Raw genomic sequence first — 19,826 nt, forward strand, 5'->3', positions numbered from 1 at the left:
AACTCTTTACTATAAATAAAGTTCAAGCAACAGAATAAGATAAATGTTTTTAGATCATATTTCAGACCTGTAGAAGACCATAACACAGTATTGAATTAATTTATTTAATAATGTGTTCTGTTTTATTTGTCATCTCTACTTGAATGTAAGAATAATTATTTTCTTAGATGTGTTTCAATTCAACTGTTTTCTGTAGTTGTTTTCAACTATATCATTTAGACAATCTTAGTCTTTTGAAAGGAAGCTTTTCTTTGGCAGAAGTTTTCTGCATCTGACACACAACACAATGTTTCTGGTCTTGTTTAAACATATTCCTAAAGTGATAACTTGAAAATTAATAGACAAATGGTTACTTCAGAAAACAAGAAAACATTTGTATTTGAAGAGAGAGATTGAATATCAGAATGTTTTGTTCATTATAAAACTATAGTTATATTACATTTTCAAATGCATAGAGTTCATTAAATCGAGCAACTTAAGATAGTTGATATTCTAGCATTTGTATGGCTGCTTCATGATACAGTTAGGTTAATTTTTTTATAATCATTCTTATATGTACAGTGTTTTGTCTTGTCATTGATTTCTTTGAGAGAGGGAATATTCAAAGAATGGGTTGATTAATCATATCTCAGTATTTGAATTTTAAAGCATGGCTGGAATGTTCTAGAAAGATAAATTGCATCAAATAAGTTTTTAAATCCTTCCTTCCTTTTTGAATGGCCAAATAATTTAACATTGTAAACAATATGACAATAAATAACCATAACAAAAATGTATTAGTTTAAATCAGTAGTCTTCAAATTTTCAATATTAATGAAATATTTCACATAAGTAAGGATTCCCTTTTTCTTTAAATTTTATTTTTATGGGATTTTACAATAAAAGATTTTTAGAAACAAAATATTAAATATAAATAATTTTTTAAAGTAAATATTTTTAAAATTTTTTTATTTCTAAACATAAATATTTACAAATTTCTTAAAAATGTAAAAAAGGTCTCTGTTACATTTTAATTTCTTAAAAATTCTATCTATATAATTTTGTAAACATAATTCTAAAGAATTTTCTTCCAAACTGTGTTATTGTGTAAATGTGATATTATCAAATTTATAATTGTATTGTGTTTTACTTGCTTAGAGAGCCTTTATAAATTGTCTACAGAATCTCACATTTTATATAAAACAGTTTGAATATCACTGGTTTAATTTACCATGTATTTGTATAAATTTGATTTAGAATATTGAAATAACACGTGCAATGTATTCATTTTTGTTTGCAAAGATTGCAAATTCAAATTATACATCTAGCCATTCCTTTTTTTACATTTTTTTTGAAATTTATTGATTAATTAATTAATATTATCAATTAATAAATTGTGACACACACATATACATTTTTAATATCAATATATTCTTTTTATTCATTAATAAAATTAATAGTTTAAAGCAATTAGCTAAAACCATAATGTAACTTAATAATTTTCACAAAAAGAAATTAACAATATATGACTGCTTAGATATCATTTGAAAATTCAGAACATTTAAATGTTGTAGAATATTGGATAAGTCCGAATATCTTTCTACATTCTGTAATGACTCAGAGAAGAAAAAGAGACAAAGCTTTGAAAATAAGATAACCTTGAAGAGTATGCAGATTAATCTGATAAAAACACTGATGCCTATAGAAGCAGAAAAACTAAAAACTTTATGATGTGTTTGAGAAACTTTGTTATTAGACACACAAAAGTTGCAAACTTTAAGTGGACAAGACGTATTGTCAGCACAAATTATAACAATGACAAAGACCTTAAATAAAATAGTGGAAAAAATCACAGCTGAGTAATATACCAAGATGATGGGTGTAGGGAGGAGTGAAAGTGGCAATAAGCATACATGACTCAAAAGCTAAAATGATGAAATAGTCTATAAAAACTATAGATTTTGTTAATTTTGATTACTATAGTTTATAGTTGATTTTTATAGAAATAATTAACTTAAATAATAAAATTTAATTAATATATTTAAGTTTTAATTACATTAAGATTTTAAAAGTGTACTTCTATGCAAAACAGAATATTGATATCAGTTTTTTAAATTAATTAATTGCATTTCTTTACAGAGACTTTGCTCATAAACTATCTTTAGCATTAATTTCTAATGCAAATACTCCTCTTCATACGTTAGATCTGTCAAACAATTTGATTGAAGATAAAGGTAAATATTGAAAATGTATAACTTAATAAGAAAAAGTTTTAATAATTACTATTATTTAAAATATTTCTTATATGTAATATTTTAAGAGAAAAGTTTTGTGATTGTCATTTTTTTTTGTTTTAAAAAGTTATTTAAGTAAATAAGTAAAGTTTATTTGTACTAGGTATAAACCTGTTACAAAGGAGGTTACAAAAATTGCCAACCTTGGTTGGTTTAATTGTAGATACATTATTTACAAATTAATTAACATCTTGTCAAAAACCATTAACATACATTTTGAGTACTGTAAACTCAAATATATAAAATCACCTATTGGAGTACTTAGCTACAAAAAAGTTTTCTAAGAAAGTTATATACATTGTTAATAGTCAAAATAGTTTATAACCATATGGCAAGAATAAGTGCATGATGATATTGTTGCTCTTGTTTGTCACATGGAGGTTGTATTAATCTTGTAATGCTCGAGCTTCCTTATAATTATAAAACAATATCTGTGACAGAAACAATCAGAAAATTCTTAAATGGTATTGTGAGATCCATGGGATGAGGGAATTAATTTTTTTGAAGGGATTAATTATTTTAAATTATTATAAAACAACATTTTATTTCTTGATAAAATTTTAACAAAAAGGATGTACATTTTTTGTTTCTGAGAGAGAAAGGAAGCAAACTTTTTTCTTTCTGACTAAAAGTTACTCACTGTCCTAAGATGTTGAGTTCAGTTACCCAGCCATCCCTATAAAAAGGGGGTAGATTTCCCGCCTTAGCGCGCAGTTTCTCGGAGGTTCAATGAGACCCAAATTCGTCATATAAGCACCATTCTTAGAGAACAGAAATTGCCATAGAAACTAGGCCATCTTCCATTGTTTTGAAGGCACCAAATAGAAGACATAATCATAATGTATACCAAGTACATAGAAGATTGATCATCCCCTTCTCCATTCTCTAGAATATTTATCAATATGTCGATATTTAAGAAGATCAAACCTCAAGTGAAGGTAGTATAATATTAGAATGTTTGTAAGCTCTCTCAGGTATAACATTTATGCGAGGTATAGAAATATAGGTATAGTTAGATATAAGCTCGTTTGAAATTTCATTATATTTTCCAATGCTATCTTATGTCATATTTAGAATAAATAAATAAATATATATATATTATATATATATATATATATTTGAACAGACTATATATATAATAATATATAATATATATATATGTCTGTTTCATTTATTCATTAAATATTTATTGTGTTGGTTATTCGAATTCTCTCATTAATTGAGCTTGGACTATTTACCACTCATGCAATGCTTCACTTGTAAAAATAGTTCTCCTAAAACTTAATTGTTTACATAGGTTAGTCCGCGAAATTGACTATCTGGTGTCAGCATCCTGATGTTAGGAGAAGGGTGATTACATGATCGTTCATCTCCGCATTTTATACTCATAAATTGTCATCCTTCGACATTGAGGTCGAATCTTACCAATTTTGTGATGAGTAAGTGGTCACCTGGTATTGCCCTTTGACCCTCGGCTTACCTCACAATATTATGAGTTATTATCTTCTTTTAATTTAATCTTATATAATATTTTTATATACGAACAGAAACATAAGCACATAACCATTAATATATAATTATACTGATATTATATTATATCACACAAGATTACACTGTTATAGCTGATCTTGATATCTTAAAACAATATTTTTCAGAGACATTTTATATCAACTGAGAGTTTGGCTCTGTTATACTCTATAATATAATTGATATTTATTTTGATTTCTTGTCATAAAGAAACATTCAATAAGTGTTAGCATAAAATATGAGCATAGTTAAAATCTATTCTTAAAATTCCTATGTTCATGATTATAACAATCTATATATCTATTGCTGCTATTGTTTCTATCATTTTGTTTATCTTCTATTTTGAAATTTAATCAGTTCCTATTTAAGAACCACTTAATTGAAACATTTTATATCAAAACTAATGTTGTATGAGTATTTGTTATCCTTAATGTAGTCCTTAATCATCCCTTATAATTATTCTATTTCCATTGAGTTTTTCTTCTTTAATTATTGGCAATAATTTTTTCCTCCTCATTCTTGATCTTTTACATAAGTCTGTGGTATTATTTTATTTTTCTCCTTTTTACTGAACTTATCCTTCTTTTTCCAAAATTCTCTAATAATCAAAGAATCGAATTTTTAAGATGAGTTTATTTCAAAGTAATTTTTATTTTTTACATTATTTTATTAATTGAATTTCTGTCATATAAGGAATCTAGTGAGCTTTTCACTATAGGTTTACTTTCATTGTTGGTTAGGCTAACCACACTTTCTGTACAGCTGTTAGATATTCCTAATTCTTTTTTTATGTATTGATTAATTTCTTTTACGTAATCATGTGAAATAAATGGGAAATTTATAATTATAATATTTTTGTTATTTCTCTTATTAATCAATTTATTTATTTCAAATTCAATCATATCTTTTATTTGGCATTTATTCTTGGATATTATTTTCATTTCTTCTATTTTTTGAGACAGTTTTGTCAACTTTCCATGGAAATAATTTTCTTCTTCTTTCAGTAAATTAACCTCTGTTTTAATTTCTTGTAGTTTGGTATGGAGTAGTAAGAATTTATCTTGTATTAGTTCATAAATCGATTTTAATGTGTATTGGGGTTCCTCTTGTTCCGGTGGTTCTTTATTTTTTAAAGTTTCAAAATAATCATTGATTTTTGTAATTTTTGCGTTTTCGGGGCTGTTTTTACAGAAATCTTTTTCTATTTGATAATAATCTTCACTAATTAGATCTTTCAACTGATTTTCCTTTTCTTTGAAATTGTCCTTGCGTGGCCTATTATGCTCCTTCTTTGCATATCCGCTTGACTCATTTGTTGTGGAGAATGGGGTAAGGGACCTGAATTGAATTCAGTTCCAGTAATTAGTAATAAACAACTAATTAAGACTAAGGATAGTCTATTTACAAATACCACTTCCCTGGTTTAATCATTTTCCAATTACTTAAAGCCTCACAAGCTGCCAATACACAACTAGCTCTACCAAAAAATTCACCAGTATCGCCCTTAAAAAGTTATTTAAAATGTTTACAAAGCTTGGCATCATTCTGATAAAATCGAAAAATAAATGCAGTGCTTAATTTGAGGTAATAAAAAAAATATTTAATCACAATCAATTTATTAAATTATTTTAGCTGAAGATGATTGAAAAACTATTGAAAAAGTTTTTGTTAAATGTTTTCTGGTTATCTGTATTTTTGCAGTGCATTTATTTATTTTTGGTATTTATTATTTCACAAAAAAATTATTTACATATAATTTTTTATATCAGAAGTTTTCAACTTGGCTTTCACAAATTCTCATTGTGTTGTAAGACAAATTTCTTTTCAAAAGCATTTTCCAGATTGTTTTCTTTGTGGATAGAACTTAAATTATTCAGTTTTAAATGCACAAGGACTTTAAGACACACTGTATTTTACATTATTTCTTTTAAGTAATTTGTTAAATTGTAAAGATTACTTTTAAACTTTAAATTATTTGAAATTTTAATACTTTAAAATTTTTGATAATAAATTTTGTAATATAATATTATAGTTAATATTGGAAGATGTCAATAAAATATTTCAAAAGCATTTCTAAAAGTCAAATACCTTGGCTTGTTGACAATGATTTTCTTTTATAAGATACACAAAGATGAATACCAGCTTTAAAGTAGCATCATACAATGTTACATTTTTGAAAACAAATGGAATGTATTGGAGAAATTCTATGCATAATTTTTTGTAAAGCATATCCATTACATATATCACCATAATTATAATGATGTTCTCCTTTTAGGTATGTCATTGATGTATTGCAATTTTGTTTTTCAAAAATCTGTATGCCATCAATGAATTGCTATAGTAAAAGTTTATTAATAAATTATTTAGTTACATTTTGGTAATAGTACAAAATATTTCAGAAAATAAATAATTGAAATACTATATTGTCATAAGATTACTTTGCAAATGTAAAATCACAATTTCATAATCATTGATTTACAGTAGTAAAATGATTTAGTTTAATAAGCTTTCAAAAATTATTAGTGCTAAAAGTATTTTTTTAAGTTAATTAAATCATCTGCTCATTTGCACAAGCTTTAAATTCACTAAACACATTGAAGCAATATGGTATGAGAATAAATTTAATCTTTTCTATAAGTTTTATTAATACTGTATTATAGTATCATGGAAATAAAAACAAATTTCCACTTACTAAATGTGTTGTTTTCTGTTTCTAATATTAAATATGTATTAAAATATTTCACACAAAATTAATTACTGTTTTCATTAAGAATTCAATTAATGTATGACTTGGAAATGTTTAATTAAATTTCCTGTAACAATTTCATTTTTAGTTTTTTTTTAAACATACAGTAGACCCCCCCTATAACACGAGTTCGTATACGACAGATTCATATAATACGATGGAAAAATTGTGATCATGTTTGTATAACATGGTAAAAGAATGAGACAGATTGTCATGACCGACTCGTCTCTCGACAGGATTGGTTGAATCTGGACCAATAGTGGACATTGCACAAACCGTTCAGTTTAAATGAGCAGCAGACCTACTAAAAAACAATTATTATTCAACAGCCATAAAAATTATATTTCTATTAATGATGTTTCCAATGTTCAGCAAATTTTTCACAGAAAGAATAACTTATCAGGAAACACATCTGCCGTTCGATGAGCCGCTCCGCGACAAAAACAAGCTTAAGCAATGGCGTCGTCGAACGGTGCACACTTGGTAAGTAATCCTACAATTTTTTGTTTATAGCATAATTTATATGGATTATTCCCAAAAAATTATACGTGATTTGGAAACGTTGAGTCAAATTAGTCTAGAATTGATTAATTTTATGGAAGAAAACCTTTCAAACAGCCATTGTCCCTAAACTGCACACGTGCCAGGCTGTGATTGGCTCATGTATTTAAGTGACTCGTACAACATAGATTCATATAACACGGAACATATCTACCGTGTTATAGGGGGGTCTACTGTATTATAATAAATTTTTAAAAAATTGTTAGAAATTAAAAATTATTAGAAGTTTTCACTGTTATATCTTACAATTTTTTGATTTATATTATGTAAAAAATATATATAGTTTTGCTTAAATGTAATGGAACTAATTGAACAAAACTATTTTCAAAATGATTCTTTTCATATATTTTTCATTATATTTTTTGTGATGATAGATTTAACATGAGACACAAAAAATGGCTGTAATCTTTCTTCGTATGTCTGTTGTTGATTAACTGTCAGAAATTAATATTTTTGTTAAAATGAAATTTAAAGCTATAACTTTAGATATGGGAAAGCATTAAGAAATTCTTCCATCAGGTTTTGAAGAAAGAATCTCAATATTAAAGTTAGAAATCATAAAAGGAATATATTTATTTATTATTAAAGTGCTTACATTAAATGTATTACAGTTATATTGGAAATATATCATTGATAGAATAATAAATCTGTTTATCATATTTGTTTAATAAAGTATTATACTTAAATAAAATTTTATTTTGTAGGAATCAATAGCCTTTGTGGAATTATAGCAAAAATCACTCAAGGTTGTATTATATGTTTATTTTTATGTATTTAGTACTATATAATATAATTTTAAATTACAAAAAATTATTTTTGTGAAATAACAATGTTTTACATGTGTGTTTTTTCATTTCAAATAGTATTAGTAAAGTTGTGATTGTTTAAAGTATGTTTTATGTGCATTTAAATAAATATATTTTACTTTTACCTAAAAATGTTGACAATGTGCAAATTTTTATTAGTATTTATTGAAGTTATAAATTAATAAACAATTATCAATAAATCCTTTTGATTGTTCAATATGATTTAATTAGACTTTGATTGTTTTAAATTTTTGTTTCAATAACATTGTTAATAACCATGATTGTCAAAAATCATTAGATTTATTAAATTAAGTGATTAAATAATAATTGAACTACAATAAACATGATGCTATCTATTAGAAATTAGAAACAGATATGCATGTTGTTTATCCATTTGTGAATGTAATGAATGAATTTGTTTGTTAATTTTGTTAGATAAAATAATTCTGTGTACTGTTATTTGTGAGTAATGATAAATCAATAAAAGAAAACAAGAAAGTATATAAAATTTGCCGTTTATAAATGTATAAATTTATTATTGCAGAATATAAATAGTGTAATTTAAATAAAATTTTCATTAATTATTTACATTTGTTTTTCAAATTTGCATAAATTAAAGATAATTTGTTAAGAAATATATATAATATTTATGTAAAATAACAAGAAATATATATAATATTTATGTAAAATAACAAAATAACAAATAACAATAAACAAATAACAAATAACAATAAACAAATAACAAATAACATAGCTGTATTTAAGAAAATCAAATAATAACTTTTAAGAAATTTTTTCAATTATTTATAATTACAGTAAGATTCTACTTAATGCAGGGGATGCATTTCTAGATGACAAAGTGCTAAACAAAACAGCGTTAAACGAGGTCATTTTAACACAAAGTAAATAGGAAAAGGGGAACATGTGACCAAAAACAACCAAAAAAAAAACTGATTGTACTTTAATTTTAAGTTATTTTCATATTAATTTGCATAACAATATATGTTAAATAACACACAAACATATGCACACAGAAATGTAAAGTTCATTTTTTGCCAGGAAGGTCCTGGCTCTTCTGAAATTCTTGATTTTTTTGATTTTTTTCTTTCTTTTGTTTTTTGCAATGTTGCTTTTTTTTATCGTTAAGCAAATGTCAGTAGCTAGAGTTTGCATCCAAAACGCTTTGTCTTGCTTTTGCGCTTCTTTCAAAATCTGTATCATTTGTTAAAATTTGAACAACAATTTTGGTTATTGTTACCAAACTTTTACTAAGGAAATCTGTAACAATTTCTTCATTTTCAGAATCACTATTTTCCAATTCTACATGAATTCCTTGTTTTGCAAATTCTTGAAGGTCTGTGGTAGGGCTCTCACCTGCAGTAACTCCTCGATATCCTGCTAGTGTACATCTCCTAGTCCTGCTGTGTCAATTAGGTTGACAATTTGGTCAACCTAACAATACAGCGATAGGATCTTCTTGTTGAGAATTCTTGGATACCTTCAGTCATAACTTTTTCCACACTTTGTTCATGCATTTATCAGTTAATTCTTGCCAAGCGAAGTTGATATTGCCTATGGCATCCATGATGTTATATTTTTTTCCAAAATTGCACCAAACAAACATAGATTTAAGGAAAGTACAGTGCTACGATGAATTACCACCTTTTGCTGATTGGTTCATGTTTGGGAATAATTGTATTATATAAGAATCAATGAAATGTCACGATAATTTGAATCATCATAAATTTTGAGTTTTTTTAAAGGCTTTGAGCAGACTGCATTATATTGAATTGGCGGGGTTTTATCGTATTTTCATCTTAGTTTGTCTTGATTTAATCTTTTCAATTACTAGTAGCATGTCAGTAGTTTGAATTAATAGGATAATTAGTTTATTAATAGAATAGTTACTATCAATTTATGGAAAGATTTTTTGAATGTTGTTGGCAAGGATAATTGAAATCCATTTTTATAGAATTATTTTTAAATTATGATCTTTCCTTTTATTCAAAAACTGACTTGAACTTCTGTAATAGCTTAAAATTGAAGATATATTTTTAATATAATGCTATTCTCTAGAAAATTCAATTTTTAAAATTGTAAGCTGGAAATGTTTATGAATATTTCATAAAGATATTTATAATTTAACTCTCTTAACAATAGTTTTATGGTATATTGTGTGTGTTCCTTAATACACACTTACATATATATATATACATACATACATACAGTCGACTCCGCATAAGTCATCACCCGGATAACTCGACACCATTGGTTAAGTAATTAGTTTTATGTTGTCCCAGCTGACTTACATAGGCATTAATGTTAAAAAACTCTGGTTTACTCGACACTGTTTAACTCGTCACTACTGGATAAGTCGACATACTTTTGCTGTCCCACACTCTGATAAGTCATCACCCCCTTCTGAAAAAATGAATTCACTCAGCATGTGTGATGCAAACTCATTTTTTTTCAGGATGGTTCAGGATGGGGGAGTCAATTTATTTATTAATACATAATTAATATATTTAATAATATATATATATATTATAATATAATCGACATTATATATTAATAAGACATTTTTATTAATATGGATAAATATATAATATAATATATATAATCATATATATATAATAACATATTAATAAAATGTCTTAACATTTTATGTATAAAATAATAACAGATAAACAAAAAGAAAATATACAATCTACATCAATGTCACATCAGAATCCAATTTTGCATTTTCTCATACCAGAGGCATTAAGAATCCTTAGATGTTACTTGCCAACAATTGACAATTGCGAAGATGATGTTTTCAAGGCATTCATGATCGTTGAAAAAGAAAGTTGAGACAGTTAAGTGCTCAAAACAAACAACACTAAACGAATTTTTCAGTTTTTCATCTACAGAGTAATTGTAAATGGAAGACACAGTGTATTGTAAGCCTATACTACTGTATAACACACTACTGTATTTTCCTAACTGTAGTTTTGTGGTTTTTTTTCCAACTTTGCTTTAGTCGTCACATCAGATAAAGTGAAGATTCCAGGTGATGATCTTGTGTTGATATCTCCCAAACTCCATCTCGTTGAGTTGGGTTCCGTCTGTGTCATGATCCGATAGTTAATTCCAGTTTGATGAAAATACACCTCCACACTCAAATTGTACACTATTTACAGTTTATTTACAGTAGGTAGAATACACAAGTTTATAAACATAATATTTACAAGGCAACAACAGGTGGTGTCTTACATATCAGCTTAGCCTTCGGGAACTACAATATTATATAAGTTTTATTAAAAATTTAGTTCATTTTTGGCTGTACCATGTTTAAAACTTCCATCTCTAATTTTAACATTTATCCATTTTCTAATATATCTTTTATCAAATCTGAATTATTTGTCAGTTTCAAAATTTTAATTTTACTCCTCAGATATTATTTAATGTTAAATAAAGCTGTGAAAAATTATCTCATATCCATATTCTAAAATTAAATTTTAAAGCTTTTTAAAACTTGTTTTTTTTTTTAATTCAGCTAAATTCAGAGCAGATTTAAAATAAATTAATATTTTAAAAATGGGATTATTAAATAATTACATTGATTTCAGTGTAAATGTAGGATAAAACGAGATGAGTTGAAGAGAATAATCTAGAAAGAGAAATTTATGTGATACTAAATAACATTTCTTTTTTGAGTAGATTAGTACATAGATTTTTTTCACATTAAAGATGTATATAAATACAATATTAGAAGCTAATTTATTTTATTTCTTTGTCACTATAGTTTCTTTTTCAGTATTTTTATAATTTTTATTATATTTAATTATGTGTTGTTAATTTATAAAAATTTAAGCTATATATACATTAAGCCAAAATTATAAAAATTTTTAAATTTCAGGTGCTGGACATCTTAGTGGAACAGTAGGTAAATTGCAGAAGGGACTCATTCATTTAAATCTTTCTAGGACAGGACTAACTTCTAAGGGTGTAAATACCTTAGCACATGCATTATCTTTAAATCGTGCCATGCCATCCACTCTTACCTACCTCAATCTTAGTGATAACGTTTTCAAAGAAGACATTAACGTAAGTACATAGAAATTAAAAATAATAAATATTTAAACATGCATCATATTCATACGAATAAATTCTGTCTTTTTACAAAAACACAGATTTTTATATCTTACAGTAATTTAGTTTGGTGGTGTACTTACTATAAGTTAAATTTTCTATTGAAACATAAAGTATTTGGAGGTGTTTGGAATATTAATATTTACACTATAATCATCTGCTATTTTATTCTAACTGTAACTATCATTGCATTTTATTTTTGCTTTATTCATAGATTAGACAATTATGCTTATTTTTGGACATGAGTGTATGTATGTATATATATATATATATTATACTTTTATACTTTATATGTTTTTACTGGATGTCATTGTTATAACTAGAATTTACTGCTAGTCAAAAATGAAGTTTGAGTTAAGACTAGTTTTAACTAGACAAAACAGGTTTTAACAAAATGGCTTGGTAAAAACTGTTTTGACCAAGGTCATTCAGCTAACACATTCCTATAGTGTATGATGAATTTTGTATCGCTTTAACCCTTTTCCTCCCGACATCTTGTTTACGTTTATTTTGCAATCCCTCCTAAGGCAATATAGGTCAGTCAGGCGATATTATTTTAAAAGTTCACCAAAAATCAAATTATCATTATATCTATATGAAAAAATCACTTACATTTATTAATATCCTTATTTTTAAATAGGATATTTTTCAATGCATTTTATTAGAAAAATTTATAAGAAAAAAATAATATATATCAGAACTGACACACAAACTTGATAATTTGTAACATTTTGTGAAAATTAACATTGTCTAGTTACATAGTTGTTTGCTGGCACTGAGCCAGAAAGACATAGAATATTGTTTTGTACAATTCGATTTAACACTTATGCATGTATGTTTATTCCTTGTGAAATTATTGCACATTATATCAAACATTTGTTTGAAAAATTTTATACTGCTATCAAACTAATATAATGAATTATTATACTTTATTCACTTCATATCGAACGAGATTATATCTGTTGTTAATAAATTTTACAAAAATCGATACTTACCAAAGTAACGATGAAATCGGTACCTCTCAAAGTTTTGCTTAAAAAGCCAGGGTACCGATCGATCAGTGTCTTTGGGGACAAAGGGTTAATTAATGTTAATAACACAGATGTGTGACCAATATTTTCAATAAATGTCGTATTAGATAATACAAATGTTTTAATCCCAATCATCACTTTATTTATTTCCCCCAAACATATTTATGTAGCTAAAATTAGTTTTAACTAATGTTAAAAGTTAAAACTAGTTTTATCTAAAATCAAAACATGTACTGCAGTAAATTCTAATTTTAACTAGACAAAACGGGTTTTAACAATGACATTCAGTAAAAACTAGTTTCAACTAGTTAAAACGCGTTTTAACTAAAAACGGGTTTTTACTGTAACATATATAAAAGAATGCATAATACTAAAAATAAAAGTCTTTACATACTTAGAAAGCATAACTTTAATTTATAAATGCTGCTATCATTTATAGTAAGTTAGGTTGACAATTATTATTTACAGTAATAATGAGAATTTAAAAATTGTTTTAACTTATTTTTATTTATTTGTTAATTGATCAGAGGGATCAAATCCCCATAACCATGAATTAGGACAAAAAAATTAAAGTAAAAAAGCTTTACAATTAGTAGTTATACAAGTTAAAAACTTAAGTAAAGTTAATCATGTAGTTTTTTTTAATGCATCCACTGTATAATAAAACTTGTTATTTTGATTACTGATAATTTTGAAAGATTATTGAACAATAAATGAAATTATTCTTATTATAATTACAAAAATATATGATATATATTACCTTCAATGTATTATTAATATTTTACATTTTATGGATGTATGGTAAGTTGAAAACTGTTCCTTCTTACAAAAAAAACATGGATAATTATTAAATAAAGTTATCTCCAATAAAAATGAAAAAAATATTAAAATATAGTGAACACTAAATACATTAGAATGTTTATGCTGTCTTTACAAAATTTACTTTTTAGCTAGATCAATTGATACTTGTCCAGTAATTCTTGATACACCTGATTGACTTATTGCTATTAAAGCCTGCATACATTTTTGGAATTGGTTGGCAGTAAAACTTTTTAAATAAGTAATAATACAGTATTCATCATTTGCTCTGTACTACTATGAACTTCAAAATTTTGGATTTTTGAATTTTGAAGTTACAAAATTAAATGGAGAATAGTTACTTTTGTAAAATGGTATTATCATCAAATTTTCTGTTCTTCAAATCTTATATCATAATCTTATTTCTATCAATTAATATTACACTTGTTTGAACTTTGCTATACTTGTAATTTGGTTAATTTTGTTCATAACTTAAAATGAAGCAATTGAGATCATATTTACCATTTTATAAGCTTTTTTTAAACTTGCATTTCATGATAGTTTAAGCCAAGTTTATTTTCAGCAAGTTTAAAACATGTTTTATATACATGTAAAATAGATGAGAATATGCCCTTAGTATCTTAAACTTTAGATTCAGTTTAAACCTTTAGTTTATATAGGTCAGAATATGGCCAGATATGTTTAATTCAAGCAGAGGTTTAATTGAATATTTTTTCAAATAAATTTTATTGGTATTCTTAATTTATTGCTTTCAGTGTAAATATTATTAAAGTTAAAGTTTTGTAGTGCTCTGAAATCTGAAACATAATATGATAACTAAATTATTCATTTTTGTAAGATTCAAAATGAAGAACGTAATTTTAAATTTTATTTATTTTGAAAATACCAATGTTTCTTTGGAATTACTGTTGTGAAAAATCTTTTAATTTTCGCAATTACAGTAGAGTGTCGTTTATCCGAATCAATTGGGGACCGGGGTTGTTCGGATAACTGATTTTTCAGATAACCTATTATGTATGAAAAAATATATTAACCTATCCGATGTTGAATTTTTCTTTGTTGCGTGTCGCTTCGTGTTGAATTTTCGTCGATTTTAAGCCTAACAAAAAGTTTTATAACAATAATCAAGGCTATTGTGTTGCTAAAATTATTTCTTTATTTTGTACAAACAAAATAAAGATATTAAAAAATATAAAAACCAAAAAAATTATACTTTAGTAAGTTAATCTTTCAGCAGTGGAGATTCAGTATGGTTCTATCCCTAGTAGTGGAGAATTACCCGAAAAATTTTTAAAGTATTTTTTCACGCAATTTTTCTCATTTCCGTTTTAGAAAAAGTATTTGTAAACAGTTATGTCTAGTAAAGAAAGTCTTTTTTTATTGTTACATAATTCATTTTTTATGTGAATTTTTTTTTGCGGTAGTTTTTGGCTAGATTCTGGTGATACCCCCAAAAGAATTTAACGTATATATACATCCCTCACCACTGCCACACGATCGCCCTCGACGTATATATATGTCCCTCACTGCTGAGTGGTTAAGTCTAGTATCAAAAACGTTCGATTCAGCACGACACAGTCTGACTGGAAAGCTTTCAGTTAACCGACGTTTTGGTTGATCGGCTTTTGGATAAACAACGCTCTACTGTATTCAATATAAGTTTAAATATGCTTTTATATTACATAATATTTATTTTATATGTAATAATATTTGTTGTTGTAAAAATAAGAATACTCTTTCTTGCAAATTAATTAATTTTGAATATAGAAAAGTTGATAGTAATTTTAATTTCAAACTAGTTTCAAATTATATTTTAAAATTTATTTATAAACATTTTGAAGTTTAACTTTTATAATTTCAGAATCTCTATAATTTTCTTGCTCAGCCTAATGCTTTAACACATTTGGATTTATCTGGTACAGAATGTGCACTTGATACAGTAAGTCAGTATATTTTTTCTTTTATAATATCAGATTTCTTACATCTAACCTCATAATACACTTGTCAATGATATTTTAAGTGATGTTAGTCTGTTAAAGTAAAACTTTTTAGAACATTGTTATTTTTTCAACATTTTGGAATTAAAAACTCAATCTTCTGAATGCTTTTAGTATAGATATATAAAAAGAATTTAACAAATTTCTTATACTTTATTAGGTGAACTGTATATGTTTTCCATGCTGATTAGTAAACTAATTTTCAAATTTGGCCCTTTTGCCACATTCTTGAGAAATTCTCAATAATAATAATTAATATTCTCTTAACACACACTTGCATAAATACATTTTCAAAGGAATGTGTAACATTAACATAACAAATTTTTATTAGAAATTAATTTCAATATATTTGAACATGTCTAAACTTGTTAGATTGCATCATGCAATTGCAGCTTTAGTAGCTTTGTCAAGTTTAGCTTGAAAACCAATCATATCAATAGATGATTAGAACTGCTACAAAGAAGTTATTTGAGCAATCCAGTAATTCACCTCAAGTAATTAGATTAGAGTAATTAGAGTAAGCAACTCAAGTAATTAGACTAAACAGTGGTGGTCATCTTACATCTAAAACATCTTACAAGTGTGTAAAAACCCCTAATAGTTCCTGTTGTGTGTGTGGAGGGAATGTTTATTGTCAGAAATTCATTTTAATGAAAATGTTATTAGTTTTAAAATAGAATCAGTCCCTGAAACATTTAATTATACAGTAAGTCCTCTACTTACGAACTTAATCTGTTCATAGCGGTCATTCACAAGTCAAAAAGTTCGTAACTCGAAAAGATGATGTTTGGCGCAAAAACTCAAGTACAACATTGTTTTTACAATTATATAATGTTTAGGCTACTTGAATAATGTTGAATTAAGATTGTTAAAGGGAAGTATAAATTTAAATCAATCACATGTACAGTACATTATTTATTAAAATTACTCATTTAAAACAACTACAAATGTACATATGTATGTACTGTAAATGTTTTAACGTAAAACTTCAAAAATAAACTTGACTATACATAAAAAATAACAAACTGCACTTTAACCCGCCATCTGTCGGCTTTGTTCGTAACATCAAATGTTTGTAAATAGAGGACTGCCTATACTTCAAGAGAGTCTATCTGAAACTCAGTGGCTGGAATTTGAATAAGAAGTTAGAAATGCAAATGACTAATTTAGTAATTTTCTAAGTTTTCTATTCACCAAGCTCTTTTCAAATAAAATTAGTTATTTTCAGGAACATTTCAAAGTTAAAAACAGACATTTAAAATTTGTTTGAACAAGGTAGTCTTTAAATATAAACATTTTTCTAAATGAAAACTAATTATCTTTGTATACTAACTGTTAATATTCATTAAATTGTTGTAAAGTGAATTTCAAATTTACATAGTTAAGCTTGATATGAAATTTTAATTTTCTAAAATATTTGATTTTTTTGATGCAAACATTTCATAAATATACAGAAAAATGTCTAATATATTTTGAAATAAATATATTTTAATATAAAATATATTTATTTCAATACTTCTTTATTTACATTATGATTAGTGTTTTATAAAAACCTGTATTGTTTATCATGTATGGTTAATTTTAAAAGAATTGCATATATTTTCATTAGAAAATTTCATTAGTCATTTTAATTATTTTTTTATTGTTATATTTTTAGGTGTTTGGAGCTCTTCTTAGAGGTTGCACTCAAAAATTGGCTGTTTTAAATTTATCACGAAATCAGTTTTCTACCAAAAAAAGTAAAGAAGTAATAGTTCCTCCATCATTTAAGACTTTCTTTTCTAGTACAATTGCTTTAAAAGTACTAAATATGTCAAGTAATAAACTTCCTGTTGAGTCATTAAAGTAAGTATCAAGATTTAAAAAATTTTTATTTATATATATATACAGTAGAGCATCGATTATCCGACCCCCAATTAACCGACTTATCGATTAACCAACTGCATTCTAGTCGGCAAATTCAAATGTCTGCTAGTGATGTGGCGCTACAATATTTGGTTATGTCTTGGCTACTTTAATATTATTATTGTTAAATTTTTGCATGTTTTAGCTGGCAGCACTGGCTTGACCATGAAATGGAGGCTAGTATTTAAACCAGGCTTAATACACTATACTAATAATGTATTTTTTCATACTTTTCGGTTATTCGACTTTTCAGTTATCTGACCAACCCCAGTCCCCAATTAAGTCGGATAATCAATGCTCTACTGTATATATATATATATATATATAGCAAATATGCATGTACTCGTGCTACTTTATTACATCTTTATGTAAAAATTTTTCAGTTTAATGAAATAAAGGTTTAACTCTTCATAAACAAAAGGGATTATTATAATCTATAAATGCATAAATTTTTTTTATATCAATTAATTTTCTAAATGAAAAAAACTTCAAAGGACTGTTTAGATTAATATTTATCAACATTTTCAGAATTATCATCCCCTTTGCAAGTATCAGAACATATCACCCTCTCCTCTTTAAAATTTATCAAATATTATTTTATGTTTTACATTTTATAAATAAACATACATAATTATTTATTTATTCAAAATACAGATTTAGCAAAAATAACATACAAGTCTAAAATTGACATCTAAAGATAAATAATTATTATTAACATGAGACATGATCCTTGAGACTGATGAAGTTGGGCCAACTTGTTTTATTTGATTCAAAACTAGTTAAAAATAATCTCAAATCGTCTTTTTTAGTTATTTGCAAATGATTCCTTTGTTTGGACAACAACTGAAGAATGATGAAGAATCCTTTTTCTATGACAAAAGAAGTTGGAAATGTCACAATTAGCTATTTGATTTCATTCCATAACATTTTAAACTTGTTTCTATTTTTTACCCAAAATGTTACAATATTATTTTGTGTATATAAAATTTTGGCTTTGACATGATTTTGTTTGCTCATTGATTGAAATTTCTTGCAAGTGTATTGCGTTCTTATTTACATCAACATTAAATAACATAGTTTGACATAATCATAAAATGCCAAGCAAAATACATTTGATACACTTGAATATGTACTCACTTTTTGAACCTTTGTATCCAGTACTTTTTTACTCTCCAGAAAACAAACGTTTTTGGCCTCATTCAAGGTCTGCTTCAGGTTAAAAGAACAAAAGAAAACTGGCTCCCAATTATTTGAATTATTCTTTGAGAAATGTTTAGCTTTAAAATACATTCGAACATAATTTTCGAATATATGCGTGCGCTACGTAGCGTTGTCGTCTTCTTGTTCTTCACATACGTAACGCCAGGCATATGAAAGTGCGTTGTCATCTTTAGAGTTTATACATTTCCCTGCACAGCCGGCCCTGTATATTTCAAGTGCTTCGAGGGCCCCTGATGTCTTCCATCTGAAAGGCTCTATTTCTCAATCTGGCATTGGATAGGTCTGTGTGAATCTCTGGATCGGTGGCGTAGGTGGATAAGGCACTGGTGTAACGAGCATGGTTTATATCATATCTGTGCTCCTCGAGCCTCTGTTGGATGGAACGTTTAGTGGAGCCAATGTATACTAATTTCCGCCTAAATCTGTCATCCCTCACTGGAATACTGTATACACCTGGAGCCCGAAGATGGTTCATTTTGTCTTTGGCATTGCGCAACAATTTATATATATCTGGGGACTTTCTGTATGTCAATCTGGTACCAGTTTTGGTTGCAATTTCTTTATATAAGGCTTGAAATCGCCAGTTGTATTCGACAACTGCATATCCGCTGGCTGGTTCTTGATTCCGATCCTCATTTCTAGCCCTTTGAGTAATGGGTGTACTTTGCAAATCTTGTGGTCTGGAATAGGCCCATGCTAACTTTCGTATTAGTTCTTTTTTGTATCCATGTGCCATTGCGATGTGTTCTATCTTCTGTAGTTCAATTATAGTATCATTCCACCTGGAAGGGTGTGTATACGTTCTTCTA

At 26.5% G+C, this 19,826-nt stretch overlaps 1 protein-coding gene across 10 annotated transcripts in view; it reads left to right on the forward strand.

Moving 5' to 3' along the window:
- Positions 1 to 19,826, forward strand: part of LRR (Leucine-rich repeat) — a 159,868-nt gene that overhangs the window by 46,876 nt on the left and 93,166 nt on the right. For 9 of the 10 annotated variants that reach the window (XR_010881313.1, XR_010881314.1, XM_067274815.1 and 6 more), the window contains exons 11-15: positions 2,119 to 2,213; positions 7,812 to 7,853; positions 11,812 to 11,999; positions 15,756 to 15,833; positions 17,549 to 17,736. Coding sequence is in view for 8 of the 10 variants with exons in the window: in XM_067274815.1 (XP_067130916.1) it covers positions 2,119 to 2,213; positions 7,812 to 7,853; positions 11,812 to 11,999; positions 15,756 to 15,833; positions 17,549 to 17,736 (591 nt within the window). In the remaining 2 variants the exon portion in view is untranslated. The remainder of the gene's footprint in view (positions 1 to 2,118; positions 2,214 to 7,811; positions 7,854 to 11,811; positions 12,000 to 15,755; positions 15,834 to 17,548; positions 17,737 to 19,826) is intronic. The other variant, XM_067274818.1, reaches the window with a different exon arrangement.

Source organism: Centruroides vittatus, unplaced genomic scaffold (genome assembly GCF_030686945.1).
Source record: "Centruroides vittatus isolate TY-2023 unplaced genomic scaffold, ASM3068694v2 contig_564, whole genome shotgun sequence".
In the NCBI taxonomy this organism is placed as follows: Eukaryota; Metazoa; Arthropoda; class Arachnida; order Scorpiones; family Buthidae; genus Centruroides; species Centruroides vittatus.